This window comes from Magnolia sinica, chromosome 4 (assembly GCF_029962835.1).
Source record: "Magnolia sinica isolate HGM2019 chromosome 4, MsV1, whole genome shotgun sequence".
Lineage (NCBI taxonomy): Eukaryota > Viridiplantae > Streptophyta > Magnoliopsida > Magnoliales > Magnoliaceae > Magnolia > Magnolia sinica.
This window is the reverse complement of record NC_080576.1, coordinates 86,642,810-86,659,759: the sequence shown is the minus strand read 5'-3', so window position 1 is coordinate 86,659,759 and position 16,950 is coordinate 86,642,810. Positions and strand designations below refer to the sequence as shown.

At 40.0% G+C, this 16,950-nt stretch overlaps 1 protein-coding gene across 1 annotated transcript; it reads left to right on the top strand.

Moving 5' to 3' along the window:
• Positions 1-6,634: 6,634 nt before the first annotated feature.
• Positions 6,635-9,580, top strand: LOC131244203 (putative disease resistance protein At4g19050). Its single transcript, XM_058243848.1, has one exon. It carries the CDS (start codon positions 6,635-6,637, stop codon positions 9,578-9,580), a length of 2,946 nt encoding a protein of 981 aa, XP_058099831.1.
• Positions 9,581-16,950: the final 7,370 nt, after the last annotated feature.

The following is a 16,950-nucleotide window of genomic DNA, read 5'->3' as shown; positions in this document are numbered from 1 at the left end:
ATCTCTAGTTGAACCTTAAGCCACACTTCGACTAGTTGGATATACTAGACCTCATTTTTCTAGTGAGTTTTACATACATCCTCCCTTGATTTTTTATAGGATCCACTATGATGTATATGTGAGATCCATACCGGCCATTAGATGTGTAATCCCATTTTAGGCTCATATTTAAAAAATCAGGCTGACCTGTAATTCAAGTGGGGCCACGATAATGAAAATGGTTGGGAGAGAGATATCCACCCTTGATTTTTACAGGGCCCACTATGATTATTATACCATGGGAAGGTTGATAACATTTTCATGAAAGTGGAGATATTAGCATTCACTTGGACTGTCCATTCATTCCATACTGCTATTTATAAAGATATGCAAATTGAGTCCCTTGGATGATACTAATGATCACATCACCTAAATGGAAATGGATAGATAAGCCAATAAGAGAAATAAAACAAGTCAAATAATCAGCATGAAACATCCTTTCATTGGTAGAGACATAGCTTGATCATGATTCCAAAGTAGCACTTTGATGATTCTAATCCTAGCTATAAGGAATGAAAGGACAATCCCTTAATGAAGAAGAAGACAGAGAAGAAAGGACAATTCTAAGTAATAATAGATTTGACTTGGGTACCAAAGATGATACGGTGGAGCCCGGATAAACCATGTATGGTAGAGCCATCTCTCCGTAGGATAACTTTCAGTGAAGCATTTATTAGGTCCACTCATATACAACACTAGTGCAAATGACATAAAATTTAAAAAATGAAACCTATAAGGCATTTCTATATGCTACTTTTTCTTTAATTAGAGGATCATCAGTTTGTGTCAGAGCGTTATGTAGTACTCTCGCATCTGAAGTAGAACCTTCCCAACCAGCTAATACATACAAAATTTTCATATCAAATGAACAAGTCACAAGTATATTTTGAGACATAACCCATTTTCTGTTACGGAAGCTCTCATGGTCAGTTGCTTGTATATAAGCAGGAATGTGTGTCTCGTCAATTGCGCCAACACAATCCTATATGAATTTGATCAAATTTCATTTAGGGAAAGACTTGTAAACAACGATATATAGAAAGAGACCTTCATTGAAAATGATACCTGAAAGTATGCAACCCAATTTAAATTTGATTGAATCTCAAGGGATTTTTCTTAACTAGCTTGTTTAACATACTCGGGATATAGAGATACGAAAGCATCCTTACTCTTACTCAGGTGGTAGACTCTCAGGAGTTTCAACACCTGGTTAAGGGTTCGAGTACCCATAGGTGGTGAAATTCCACTACGGCGTGAGTGTGTGGTGGTGTGTGTGCATGTGTTAAAATAAAAAAAGATTTCATCTTATCGAATGAATCTATGTCATATTACCTGATTGCGAACATTATGACCCATTGTGTGTAGGAAAATGACTAGTTGTTCTTAAAAAATGACATTACGACAATCGCACAGATGTATATTCTCGCGTACTTTAGTACATAGTTGAAAAAATGCTTCTCGAGTCATCCTAAGTTAAGTAACACGGTCTCTGTCACTAGTCTGAATGATAGAGTTAACAAACCTCACCCGCTTCTCAAACTCGTGATGTGCCAATTGTTTAAAAATGTAGACTCGACAGTATTCTCCAACCGCGGCTACATAAGTTATCATCGCGTGAACAACAACATAAATCACCATCTCTTCCTCTTCATTTTTCATTACCAATTGATCACCTACAATTTTGGGAGAGAAATGCTTTAATTGCAGCCACCGAGATGTTTGCTTCTATAGGTGTGGTATAAAGAGTAGAAAGTAGGTAGCTAGATATGCGCAACTTGTATTTATGAAGGTAGATGTCCTTAATATAAATCCTAAATCCCTTGTAAATGGCCCATATTATTATTCTAAACGGTTGTCATTTTCTAAGCATGTTTACTTGTCCTGGATAATGAGGAAAGTAAAACCATAATACAGGTAACCACACATTAACAACACAGTTTGGAATTTATTTGCAAAATTCGAAGGCCTATTAAACAGTTTGGAATAATAATATATTAATGACAACCTAGTTATGTTAATAAAAGAGAAGTAATCTATAAGTCATGTTAATAAGACATTCAACCCATCTCTAAGGTGTATCCATGTCCTATTTGGGCTAACATATTCTACTTACGACAACCTATTACTTGTATTAATTGAGATAGCAAAATAAAATAAGGAAGAATTTACCTTGATGAAAAGAGACAGATAGAGGGAAGAGGAAGATGTTTTGGGTTCGATGATCTACAAGAGATACGCATATCAATAAGCATACGGATTTCGATCAAGTTGTTACAACACATCCACTTCGACAAGATCAATGTTCGGGCCGTGGCCTTCATGGTGGGAATCAAATGTTTTGCAGGGCTTGAAAATCCGACACATTAGAGTTCCCAATGCAGATCCGGTGAACCCACTCGTATGAAAAAACCAACACATAATAATAACCAAAGATTAATATGGATGAAGGATTGATGCAATGCCATCCTCTGAAAGAGTTATGGTAGGCCTTACGAATAATAACCACACATTAAAGAGTTTCGTCATGGGTCAGGACTCGGGACTCATCCTCACATTTCGAGCATTCACGAACACGTGAGAGGAATCCCAAGCTACTTATCGGATGGTGCTGCCATGGAAATGCCATGTATAATCAAGATGGCCTACTCATCATCAATATTCAAGATAGTCCATCTGGTGGGCCGGCATGCTCTTTGGAATTTAGATACAGGTGGTCCACTATGGATAGGGATCCGGTAGTGACTCAATTGTCCATCCATTTTGCCAAGTGATTTTTGACATGATCTCAACCATGAGATAGATTTAAAACTCCAAGCACCATTTCAATCTTCTTGGAGCCACAGAAGTTTTGAATAAGCTAGATATATGATATCCCTTTATCCAGTGTGAAACTCAAGTGGGCCCAAACAGTAAGGATTGAATGAACATCATTGAAATATTCTTGGGCCCACAGAAGTTTTCGACCAGACTGATTTTTGTCTTTTTCTTTCATTTAGGCGCGAATGACCTTATGAAGGAGTCGGGTCGCATATAAACATCATGGTAACCATGGGTTTCCATCTCGACTATTCTTATGGTGTGCCCACTTGCGTTTTGGATCCAATAATGTCCTGAAATGAGCTGCAAAACAGATGGACAGTAGGCGCAACAGAGCTTGTTGGGTTACAAGGGAGCGGATTGCGTCCTGCCCCTCCTCGATGGAAATGGATCCAAGCAGGGGCTCTGTGGGGCCCATCATGATGTATGGGTTTTATCCATGGCCTTCATCCATTTTTCCATATCATTTTAGGATATGAGCTAAAGAATGACGCAGAACCACGACTCAAGTGGAGCACACCAAATGAAAGCAATCGGATGAAAAACGCAGATGTACTCCTGATTTGGGTTTTCAAATCCGGTGTTTCGATCGAACCTACAGGTAGATAAGTTCTACATTAGTGCAACACTTTGACATTGATAGGGGTTGATAACTTACCTTTAAGGAAGAAAATCCTACCTGCTTGTTGCCTGTGAGGAAGAACCAGACACTTTCGTTTGGAACCGCACCGACCGCCGCTATATAGGAAGATAACCCAATTGCTTACCTTTAAGTCCGACGAGATCGATATCTCGAATAGCCTCTTCCATCCGGGTCAGTATCTCCTGTCCCAAGAGATAGTCTGAAAGCGAGATCGCACATCCCATTCCGAATCCCACGGTGTACTGAGGGGATGGGCAAAGTCAGTGGGAAGTTTGAAGGTTGGATTCAAGAATCCCGTATGTGACCGGTGCAATTTACGAGGCATTCCACGCAATCATCCAGCCATCCAAATAGGCTGTTGGATGGATATCCAGATCCAATCCCACTTAAAACCGTGCACTTCCGTCCAGTACATTGGGCCAAACACGCCCCAGGGAACTTGTTATACCGATCAAGAGCCTCTAGAAGAAATCTCAGCCAATCTTCCAAAAATCTCTATTTATGCCTTCGTATCTCCAGCGATCTACTGTATATGTTCTTCTATGCGGATGAAACATGCAACAAGTTTGCCAAAGTACGGCTACAAACATATCCTTCTTCAACATTGACAATGGGCTCATATTGATTGCCCAAGTCTTATTGTTCTTTTGTGGTGTCAGCAACAAAATTACCCTTAAAATAAAATAAAATTAGGAGGCATCTTATTCTATTAAAAAATATTAAGCCTTATCGAGCGTGCAAAAAATATGTTTGCATAATTCAAGCAAATACAAGGCCATACATGTGATCGAGGTCTTGTATTCGGCTTACGTATGTGATTAGAAGGTGCTAACCGACATGCCAGAGTCATACTTTACTCAATATTTGATTAAACATCACAGGTGACCCAACGCTAAAATGACTAAGATCAAATTTGAAAATCCAATTGTCACTCCAACCAAAAGTTATGATCATCGATTAGGCAATTTACAAAATGGTAAAGGTGAGTCCCTCCTGATGGATTCTTTTGCGTTTCCTTAAGGACTTTTCTTTCACCACTACTTGTAGCCAATGCATTTCTCAAAAGAACAAAGATGAATAGATAAATTAAAAGTGGCTAAAATAATGTTGATTCTATTAATATGAAAATGTAGTTCATCATAATAGACAAAGTAAAAGTAACTAGAGAAAATAATAAGATAAATACTTAATTTGTCCGTGTCTACAGACAATCTAGGAGGATGGTCAGTACGATGTGACCAAAATGATTGATCACCCAAGTGAGGACTCGAAAGATCGTGATCTAGTATTTTAAGGTTGTGGATGTTTAATCTATCCTATGGTACTATAGTGATCACGCTTGAGAGTAGTGATCTATGCTAAGATAAATGTAGGGGTAAACATAAAGAATATAGATGGTATTTGTTGTGGGTCTTAAGCTCTTCATCGCATGCTTCTTTTTAGGTTGTTGAGGCGATAAAACCCTCGATGGGTTTCCTTGATAATTCAGGATCCTTCACATCTACGACATGTAGTCTTTCGAACATGGATTTGTAAATATGAGACTATTAATTCTCATATCTCTGCTTTTATGTAGATGCCCCTCTATTAGAGACCTTCAGGATGGTGCTGCATTTAAAAATAGCTCAATCAGAGCTATTTCTACTACTTGTCCTTTTTAGTTGTGTATTTGGTGGAATCAGATCTACCAGATCTTGATCTCCCATTCTCTTGATTATGATCCGCTCCAACAGGGCTATATTCTTATCAATCTATTCGGATATTGTTCAATTTTCAGATATTCAGAATCTTCATGCTACAAGGTTCCAAATGTCTCTGATAAGATCTTCCATTTTAGAAAGATTGTGAGAGACAACCTTATGGGGCATTCTATATCCAAATCCATGATAGGATTCTTGTCATAGTAGGTTTTTCATAAATGTGTTGGATATACTACTTCATTCAATTACCACATTTATCTTGGTCACGTATCATTCTATGTTTCAATTCCCTAAAGCCGTAAATATGGTTCCATGTCATTGCATTAATAATAAAAACCACATAGTTAAAGAAAAAGCAATGAGAGATATCTCCAGATGCAATTACAATTCTACCAGCATCACCCGTGGTAAGAAAAAGGCAATGAAAGATATCTCTAGATGCAATTACAACTCTACCAGCATCACCCGTGGTATCAACACATAGTGATTTCTTATTATTCTACGTCCAGTCCACTGAAAATGGGTACAAACACATCCATTGTCAATGGATCCACTATCAATGGAGTTAATCAAGCTACATGGGACCACGTGATGTGTTTCACATACTAACATCCAACGGGTTTGCCCCACCATGATAATCACTTCTTAAATAAATCAAAGCAATTCAATTATAAGGTGGGCCACACCATAAAAATAGTGGACAACCATTCAAGATGCCGAAGTTAATGTGTCCGGGGCCTGATGGTTGGGTTAGCCTGATTTTTGTATGGGTGAACATCATAACATTGAAGACCTGGTGCCTTATAATTGAATGTCATGAGCGTACCATGTAGGTCTCGCAATAACTCAACTCAATCCACAGTAAACTTAGAACCCATGTGGAAAATGATCATAGTTCAAGTGCTATTATGCAAAAGAATCCAGATCCTCTGGAAAAACCTGTTTGTGACAAACAGACGATCCAGATTCCAAATGTTAACCATCCATCCGAGGCTTGAAAACGTGATGGCTAAAATTGCCGAAAAGCATCTAATTGACAATCGAAAACATCCTCGGGTGTTATTTTCGCGTGGAATCCGGATAGTCTGCTTGCAACAAACAGATTTTGTCTGTTTTCCTGCATTGTGATTAGTCTACGATGTCACTGATTTTATCATCACTGCTGGATAAAACGCAGTTTGCGACTATATATGTAGCCTAATCACACCATAACAAACAGATTTTTTCATTAGTGACAAGCAGAAGATACGAATTCGCGTAGATTTTATTCTTGGTAAGCATAAGAGATCAATGTTGAAACCGTACAATTTACTGACATGATCTATTTCGGATGAATGACGCTGACCACACCACTATATCTATCAATCGGTATCTCTTTTTTTTAATTTTAATTTTAATTTTATTTTTTATAAACAGAGAGAGAGAGAGGACATGCATGGCTGGCCGAGGAGGGAATGGAGCTGCAGCAGCCAAGGGTGGACTGGAGAGCTTTCCAGCCGAAATCAAACGTGCTGGGGAAAAGCTCTTGCATTGCTTTACGAATCCGATGGCAGGAGTCATCTCCGTTTGGGGAGTTGGGAAATGGGGAATTGCCGAATATGCATCTCGAAAGTCGAACGACTCCCATCTCTTCCATCAACAGATACTGGTGAAGCTATTGGGAGGGGATTTTAGTTTTGGAAAGGCTCAGAAGGAAATCTTGCGCCAACTAGGAATGACGACGTCTATGGAGGGTAGCGATGACGACGAAGAGACAGATACCCAAGTTGCGACTGAAATCTACAACTCATTGATCAGACAGAAGTTCTTACTAGTTCTAGGAGATGTCGAAATCTCAGACATCAATTTCGAGCTTCTTGGAGATCCAAATCTCAGACGGCTATTACGAAATGATTCCAAGATTGTCCTCGTTGGATCCAAGTACGTGCGATCCGACATGGCTATTAAGTTGGACGGCTTGTCGATGGACATGTTACTCAAAGAGGCAGCTAGCATCGCTCTTTCTCCCAGCATCAAGGGTCGTTTCACTCCCAACACTCTCCTGGACTGCTTCCTCTACATGTTGTTATTCCGGGGTTCTTCAGTTAAAGTCGATATGCTGAGATGGTATTGGAGAGGGGAGGGATTTATTATCACTGAAGAGGTTGAAGAAGAAGATTTGACGATGTTCGACAAGGTCGAGGATCTGTTGACGGAGTTCCAGGTTCGTTCCTTGGTAGAGCGAGATGGCGATAGTCATGTGACTGTTCAAAACTCGGTAGCTGGGACAGCTAAAGCTCTAGTCAAATGGAATAAAAGAAGCAATTCAACTCATGGTAGATTCTGGATTGAAGAAGGTTCCCTACCGAAGGAGAACGATAAGTTGAAAGATATTCAAAGGATGGTGGTTTGGGACATTAGAGAAATTTCCACTCTCCCTCTAAAATGCCCTAAACTCTCTACTTTGTTTCTTGTTGGAGAATCTGTATTCAGAATATCAGACAACTTCTTTGAGCAAGTTAAAGAACTTCGTGTCCTTCACCTTGAGAGCATAGCAAATGAATCTCTGCCCAAACTCACTTTGATCTGTTTGCAAAATCTCAGAGTTTTGAAACTGATTGACTGCCCTCATTTACAAACTCTCCTTCCTTCGTTTCGGTTTTTTCACAAACTTGAGTTCCTTCAAATTTCATTTGAAGCTTTCAATTCAAGCCTATCAATACCAGACGATGTCTTTCAACACATGACCAACATCAGATATCTCCATCTCGAAGGCATGCAAATCACGTCGCTGCCTTCCTCAATTTCCAAGCTGCACAACCTCCGGCACCTCTTGTTCATTAACTGCAATTCTTTAATAAGTATCCCAGATGAGTTCTTTGCTAAGTTGAGGCAGCTTCGAATCCTCGACTTACATGGGAATGATAAGCTGGAATCTCTACCATCTTCGCTCTCTATATTAGTCAACCTGAGGAAACTCATATTGTACAATTGTTTTTCGTTAAAGATGGGATTGCCCTCTCATTTGCAGAAGCTGTGTGCACTTGAGGTGCTTGATCTCCACGGTTGTCGTTCCGTCCAAGATATCGGAGATATTACTTCTTCACTCTTGCCAAACCTACGCAAGCTTTCTATTTCCAAAATTGAGGCCGTTCAACGGCTTTCCTTGAAAGGTTTCAAAAGCTTAGAGTATGTATCAATGCATGGGCTTACAAGCCTTCAAGTGCTTGATCTTTCGGCTACTAACCTCAAAACACTGCCTCAAGGTATGTCCAACGCACGTTATCTAAGGTGCCTGGATATGCTACACATGAATCAAATGCGTGAAATTCATTGGGCTGATATCAGTACTGAGCTTGAAGAGCTCAATTTTAGTCAGTGCAGCACCTGGAATTCATCAAATGATGTTGAACAGACAGGAGAGAGAGGTGGGGCTCACATAAGGGTGAGTAATTCCAAGCTCTTACAATCTTTTAGCCCATCCTTAACACTGTGGAATTCAAAATGCTTCTCTCGATTCCATATCTACATCTCTCCTTGCCAAGAAGACAAACAAGGAACACCTAAATCCATCCATCTCCAGAGAAGGCTATTCGTATATAAAGACATCGATTGCCCAATCCAAACACATAACTTACCTCATCTTGGAAGCCATTTCGATAGGTGTTTGGAGATCCGAGGAGGTCATAGATCCCCAAATGGTATGCACGGGGTTCTCAGTCGTGTGGAATTACTCACACTGTTTGACAATGCCTTTGTCCAAAGATTATCAGATTTGGGTGATGTCGATAAAATAAAGGAAATGAAAGAATGTTGGGTTGAGAGGTGCGAGCGGATGGAGATGTTCTTTGAGGGAGAGAATGCCAGTTCAGACTGTTTAAGTCGTCTGGAGAAGATATGGATGTCCAACCTTGCAAGACTGAGGAGTGTGTGCGAGGGGACATATGGGAGCAGGAGCTTTGCACTCTTAAGGCACATACATCTAGACTACTGCCTGAGACTTGTCACTGTGTTCTCCTCAACTGTATTCCTACAAAGCCTGGAGACGCTCGAGATCAAATGCTGCAGTAAACTGGAGGCTGTGTTTGAAGGGGACGCTGCGGCAGCAGGCTCGCTCCAACAACTGCACACGGTGTGTCTATGGGAGCTTCCAAGGCTGAAGAATATTTGCCACGGAACTCAACTGTCGGCATTGAATAAGCTGAAAGTGAGGGGATGCGGGATGCTGAAGAAGCTTCCTCTTCGAGCTGGCGACAGGACTGCTGCTGCTACTTCTGCTAGTGATGATAGAGTGGCGGTGGAAGGAGAGTCGGAATGGTGGGACCGTCTCAAGTGGGAAGATGAGAAGATCCAGCACATTATCAACTTCAAAGATCCTCGCCCTCTTAGAAGGCGTAGATGATTCTTCTCTTCTTGAAAATGTCATGAATGGTTGAGATCGTGTTTGACGCCCCCCTTTATTTTTTCTTAGACAATGCTAGAGGGATGCATGTTTTGGTTGAATCACACACACACACACACTTTTAAACTCTTTCATAAAATTGGCCTAAGTTTGCAACGATTAATCAAAAACACATTTATTATCTTATTATATGATTATTACTACTGAGATGAACTAAAAACATTTAAAAATAAAAAATAAAAAATTCTTTATTCAATACGGACGCGGATGGCGTCCTACCCCCGCCCGGACAGTTTTCCGTCCGGGCAGGGCTCTGTGGGGCGTGATGCAAGTGTTTCATCCATGCCATTAATCGTTTTTCTCAGATCATTTTAGTATATGAGACAAAAATTGAAGCACATCCACAGCTCCACTTGACCACATAAAAGGAAGCTGTAGTTATGATGACACTCACCGTTGAAACCTTTCTAAGGGCCACCGTAATGTTATTTTTACCATCCACCTATCAATAAAGTTATGTAGACGTGGATGAAGTGAAAAGACAAATATCAGCTTGATTGGAAACTTCTCCAGCTCTCAAAAAGTTTTTAATGGTGAAAGTTAAATCCCCACTTTGTAGTACATTCAAGCCCTTTACATGCCTTATTTTTTGTTTCGTATATTAAAATGACTGGAGAAAAACGATTAATGGCGTGGATGAAAAACTTACATCACGGTAGGCTCCACAGACTCCTGCCTGGACGGATAACCGTCCGGGCGGTGGTAGGACGCAATCCGCGTCCATTCAATACAAAACCTTTGTAGTAATACATATATTTTATTGGTGTTCATTTAATCATGCTAATTCCTCTCGTGTGGCCTACTTCAGTATTAGATCTGACTATTTTTTGTCTCGAGTCCCAAAAGGAACTCCGGAAACGGATGAATGGGGTAGATATCTCGTGAACGGAGTGGCTACTCGCCTTGCCACTAGTCTAGTAGCTAGTGGTCGGTTCTCTGTGGGCCCCACCACGATGTATGTGTTTCATCCATGCAGTTCATCCATTTTTACAGATCATTTTATGGCTTGATCCCAAAAATGAGAGGGATACAAATCTCAGTTGGACCACACCACAGGAAAACAATAGTGATTGGATATCCACCATTAAAATCCTCCTAAGGCCCACTGCATTGTTTATTTGACATCCAATCTGTTGATTAGGTCATACAGAAGTAAATGAAGGGAGAAAACAAATATCAGCTTGAACCAAAACTTTTATGGCCCCAAAAATATTTTAATGGTCGACGTTCATTCAACACTGTTTCCTATAATGTGGTCGACTTGAGACTGGGATATACCTAATTTTTGGTCTCATGTCCTAAAATGATCTAGACACATAGATGGATGGCATGGATGAAACACATACATATGGTGGGGGCCCACAGAGCACCGACCATGAGCCATTGGCGAGTGGCAGGGGAGTAGCCGATCCGTTTCGGATTTCTCACAAAAATCATGGTAGGCCGTACCTATCTTACCTGTCCTAAAACTTCATAGCAAAGCCTGCCGTGGGAAATCCATGGGAGCGGATTAGATGAGACCCCGCTCCACCGAGGTGGGTGTGGGACGCCTGACTCTGGGCCATTGTGATGCATTTGACTACATCCACGCTATACGCTAAACTCTGGGTCCTTGCTCTTGCTCGGGTGGTAGACTCTCATGAGTTTCAATTCCCGGTCAAGGGTTCGAGTACCGTGGTGATATTCCACTAGCGTGAGGTGGGGTGTGTGTGCGTGTTTAAAAAATAAAAAAATGTGCGTGTAAAAAAAGGGGGAGGCTATGATCAAAAAAATATAAAGCAGTTCCAAATCTCAGATGGCCAATATAAGAAACAGTGGGGCCATCTAAGAAACAGTGGTGATTGATCATTAAAAATTTATTGTGGGCTATACATTCAGGTGAAATCTATAATGGTGGGGATTCAATCATAGATGTATCCTTAGTGTGGTCCACCTAAGATTTGAGTCAACTTCATTTATGTGATCATGCCTCACAATGAGCCTTCAAAATGGTTGGATGGTGTGGATTTAAGGCACATGCATCATTATAAGCCCCACAGTCAGGGTCCCACCCACCTCAGTGGATTCGGGTCCCACCAGATTTGCCCTCGAAATTTGCGATGCCGTTTTGGCCAGTGGAGCTGAGCACGTCCGTAGCTACTGCTTAGTGCTACATGGGCCCATTATAATGTGTGTAATATTCACGCCTTCTATCGAGTTTTACTGATCATTTTAGTGATTGAACCGAAAATAGAGGTAGATCTAAGTCTTAGATAGGCCACACCACATAAAATAGTACTAATTGAATGTCCACAATTAAAAACCTCCTAGGCCAATTGTAATGTTTATTTGTCCAAAACTTTTGTAATCTTTAAAAGGTTTTCAATGACAGGCATTCAATCAACTCTGTTTTCTACAGTATAATTGGCTTTGAGATTTCGATCTACTTTATTTTTGGCTCATGGCATAAAAATAAAATCATTTGGAAAATGGTTGAATGGCCTAGATGAAACATATACATTATTGTGAGGCTCATGGAGCATCGACCGGTAGCCACCTGCTACGTACCGGAGCGTCAATAGCCAAAACGCCATCCTCGAGAGCGGATTGGGTGAGTCCCCAGCCTCACCCAAGATGGTGCAGCCCTCAGCGTAGTGCCTATCTTGATGTATGTATTTTGGATTCATGCCGTCTGCTCATTTTTTTTATGATTATTTTAGATTATACCAAAAATCAAGCTGATCAATTGTCAAGTGGACGATATCACAGACACCTAGGTCCATAGCTCAACTGGCAGACTGAGCGGAGATACCTCGTTTCATCACTTGAGGTCTTGGTATCGATCCCTAGTAGGGGTGGCTAACATGATGAGTGTGTACTAACAAGTTAACTCAAAAAAAAAAAAAAAAAAAGGTGGACGGTATCACAGGAAACAACAGTGATTGACGTCCTTAACACAAAAACTTCTTAAGGTGCACCTTAAAATTTTGGTAGTTTTTATTTGACATCCAATTTACAGATAAGGTCACATAATCCTAGATGAGGAAAAAAAACATCAACTTGATCTAGAACTTTTATGGCTTATTAATGGTCAGTCACCACAGTTTTTTTATGCTATGGTTCACCTGATAATTAGATTTGTTTCATTTTTAGAATAATCTCCTAAAATGATCTGGCAAAATGGATGAATTGTATGGATACAAAATACATATATCAATGTGGGCCTCATGGTAAAGGCGGCACTGTCTTGTTAAGTCCAGGGTCTGACCTAATCCGCTTTCTAGTTCAGCCAACTGGTGATCCTCCAGCACTACCTTCCCATTAGAGTTATCAAGGATACATCAGTGTTGTCCATCCATTTTCCAAGGTTATTTTATGGCATGCGGCCAAATATGAGGCAAATCCAAATCTCAAGTGGACCACACCATAGGAAAGGAAAAGGATTAAACGCCTATCCTTGATAACTTCTTGAGGGCAAAATACATTGGATGGCAAAAAGGAATTCTAGTGGGTCCTTAATTTAGGTCCACGTTACCTGATCAACAGATTGAATGTCATAAAAAGAATTACAATGGGCCTTAACGTTTTTTAATGGTAGGATTTAATTTCTATTGTTTACCCTCGTGGAGTCCACCTGAGATTTACATCATTTTCATTTTTGGACTCATGCCCTGAAATTATAATCTATGAAGGATGGACAATGTGGATTAAACAAACATATTATTGGTGGCCCCGGTGTAGTCAGGGTTAGAGTGGATTCAGCCAACTTGCCCAAGAAACAAGAACAGTGTAACCGTTATTTTAGAATATAATAGAAAGAATTCTATGACCATAGATGGTTAAACTCAAAATAAATAAATGGTTTTTACCATTTTTCAAAACCTTAAATGATTTTTGAAAGGAGCTTAAAAGTAGCCCTTTTGTTTGGAATGCGAATAAAACATAGGTGTTTATATGGCATTCTCTCTTCTTCTTTTTAATTTTTAATTTTCTATATTAATTACAAAAACTCACCTACTTTTAAACGATTTTTTGAAAACACAATTACTTGTAAAATATTTAAAGTAATTCACATTGCGTACAACCCCGCTTGGACATAGAAAGGAATGGACAGATCTGTGTGGGACCCACTGTTGTCAGTGAAAATGGAGTAACCAAAAGAGACTGACCTAAGGCGGCGCTGATGTAAATGAAAGGACGAAGCAGCCCTAAGGAAGTAGCTCGGCTTTGATGGCCGAGCACGACCTCTGTGAACAGATCAACGATCCGTCCATGAGCAAAGACTCGGAACTAGTAGCAAGCTCTTACTATTACAGCCAGTGAACCACTGCTGTTGTTCCTCCAAGTGTAGAGGTTCGTAAGTAGTATCTTGTGTGTAAGACCCGTATCTTAGCCCGTACCGTTCCGTAGGCTTCCGCGGACCTACTGGTCGAATTCTGACGACCCGCGACACATAGATAGCAATTGCACACGATTCTGAGTTATATCCCGTATTCCAGAGTTGGCTCGACCCGAGACTTGTATCATTGCGACGGCCCGTCTCACGCACCATGGCGATACCTAGGCCAGGAGATGTGGGCCCGCATTCAGTTCAAAGAAACACTGCGCATTTGCAATTCCAAGAGAATCTCTATCTAATATATCCCATCAATCCCATCAATCAGGTACACATCATCTCACACCCCATTCCCAAGCAACCCCAAAAGTTAACAATCGCTTACACAACCTATACCCTATTAAGTACACCCACTACTCACTTCACCCATCACTTCATCACCCATCCCTCTCTCCTTACAACCCACTCTCTCATTTCTTAAACCCATCTCCCAAGCAACCCAAAAAAAATTCCAACGTCCAAGCTCTTCCAACCTCCATGAGAGAGCTAGTGTGGCCCACCTTCCTACCTCCCATCTCCACCATCCAAGCTTCATCTTGATCGTTGAATCTCATCCATTCGAGGTCTAGAATGCGTTGATGGAAGGAGAAGTCCATGATCAAAGGTAGGTGATTTTATTTGTTGATTTTGATCATTTGAGGGCCCACATATGGTGGGACCCATCTTAATGTATGCATTGTATAGAGGGGCTGTAACGCCCCGACTTTTCAGGACCCAAGTATATGACCCGTGTCCCAAAAACCCGAGTGTTAGCTTTAAAGGATGGTCGAATTCGAGTGTACATTTTTTTTCCTTCATCAGAGTAAGCAAATGAGCGTAGTGTGGACAAATCGACATAAAGGAAAATTTCATTATCATTCAAATTTACAAGAAGCTGCCCATAATGACTTATACAAACCAATGTCTCTGAATTTAACAAGTACAAGATTTACAATAATTTAATACATGAAGAATAGCAGAAAACATATAAATATAAGCCACATGATCACGCACCTCCTCCAGGTAAATACAGCCATGCATCCCTGGAAATCATATCCTGCTCCTCATCAAGTCTGAACATACATATCACTAAAGCCACCTATACTACCTATACGGTTGTATATTTGATGGATGAGTGGCCAACTCAGTGTGAATTTCCCTCAAGATTACACACCACCGCATTAGGTAAGAGATAGTATAAAACATCCAGACAACCAAAACAGAGTAAATACAGTCTTATTAGGTGCATGGATGCATGAATACAATCATCGACCCGGGTAAATCATCCGGACGGTCGGTGCCCCAGGAAAAACATCCAGACAAGTAATAGGGTCGTCACCCAAAGATGTGAGTGGTCATCAGCGCAACACGCACCATAATCATATGGGCATGAGTGATCCAAGTCATCATCATAAATCGATCGGCTGGTCATTAGCGCAACTCGCAGCGTAATCGTATGGGCATAATGATCCAAGCCGTCGTAGTATACTATGCGTGCATGATTTTCCAGCCCATTATTAGTCCAATTACAATCAGCCATTTTAGAATAAGCTCACGGTCACTATGGGGAGCGCAGGGCCTAGCGTAGGCCGACAGCTCGGGCATAGTGTCCCATTACCACCATCCCCGGCTCATGAGGCTACCATCTTAGGATGTTTAATGGAAACCCATCGACTAGTGGCCAATCATATTATAGCATATGGGGCTTATCATCGCGTGGTTGCACGGTATAAAACATCGAACCCATATAGGGAAAATACCAGAACAAAGCCACATAGGGCGATATCAAACAAGCTATATAGGGTAATTATTAAAATAGGCCTCATACGGCAAGTATCAAAACCATGTGATAAAAGACCATCCTTGAAAACTATTGGACACAACAACCCTAGATGGTTAGCCCAAATTAATGATCCATTTAAACCACCACTCAATAACCACTAAGTCGAAGGTCCATTTTAATCACAACCAGTCAGGTTACATCCCAAATATGGGTGTACATTTATAGGTGGGGGTTTTCCACTAATGTACCAGTTTAAAGTCCATAAGCAATACACAAATAATTCAAAAATATAAACAAATATACAGGATGAACATTAAGCAGGTAATATAGCAATTCAATTTCCACCAGCTAACACATGTGATTATAAGAGAGAAATATCAATTAAAATTTTTAATAAAAACTATAACTTAAGCTAATGAGACGATGGAAAGCTCAAGGGGAAGAATCATCACCTTATACTTTGAATCGCCTTCTAGTGTCGCTAAATAATTGCACCCTTAGAATCGTATCCTAGCATAAATCATGAACTTGCACAATTAGATCCAAGTTCTACGTAATACCTAGGTTTAAGATCATGGCCTAAGGTTTGAATTATTTACCTTAGGGTTCTTAATATAAAATTTAGATTTTCATCTTAGGGTTTAACCTTAAATTTAGATTCTAGGATTTGAACTCTACTTAGTGTATTAATTAAAATTAGATTTTAATAATTACAAGATTACTATTAGCGTTAGTGTTATAATTTATATCAGCTAATATGTTAATAATGATAGTTCATAAATCTATATTTAAATATAGCATCATTAAGTTCTATATATAGATCTAAACCTAACACACCATTTACGTTTAAAGTATTGACCTAGTCTAAGATTTTATTCTAGAGTTTAGGTCTAGGCTAGATTTTTAGGTTTTGTTTATAGGATTTGAACTCTTATCTTGTATGGTCATGGATGATATTATCAAAGGGAATAATAAGATTAATCAAATAAATTGGTTATTAATTTAAGAATATTAACCATGGCTACTATTATATTAAATTACCTAACAACAACCCACGGTGGATCATATTGCTAATAATTCCAAAACAAATAGTAATATTGACAATATCCTTAACATTTAGCCAATGTGGCGCTAATAGTCATCCTAATGAAAATAAATAGTGTGCTCTAGAGT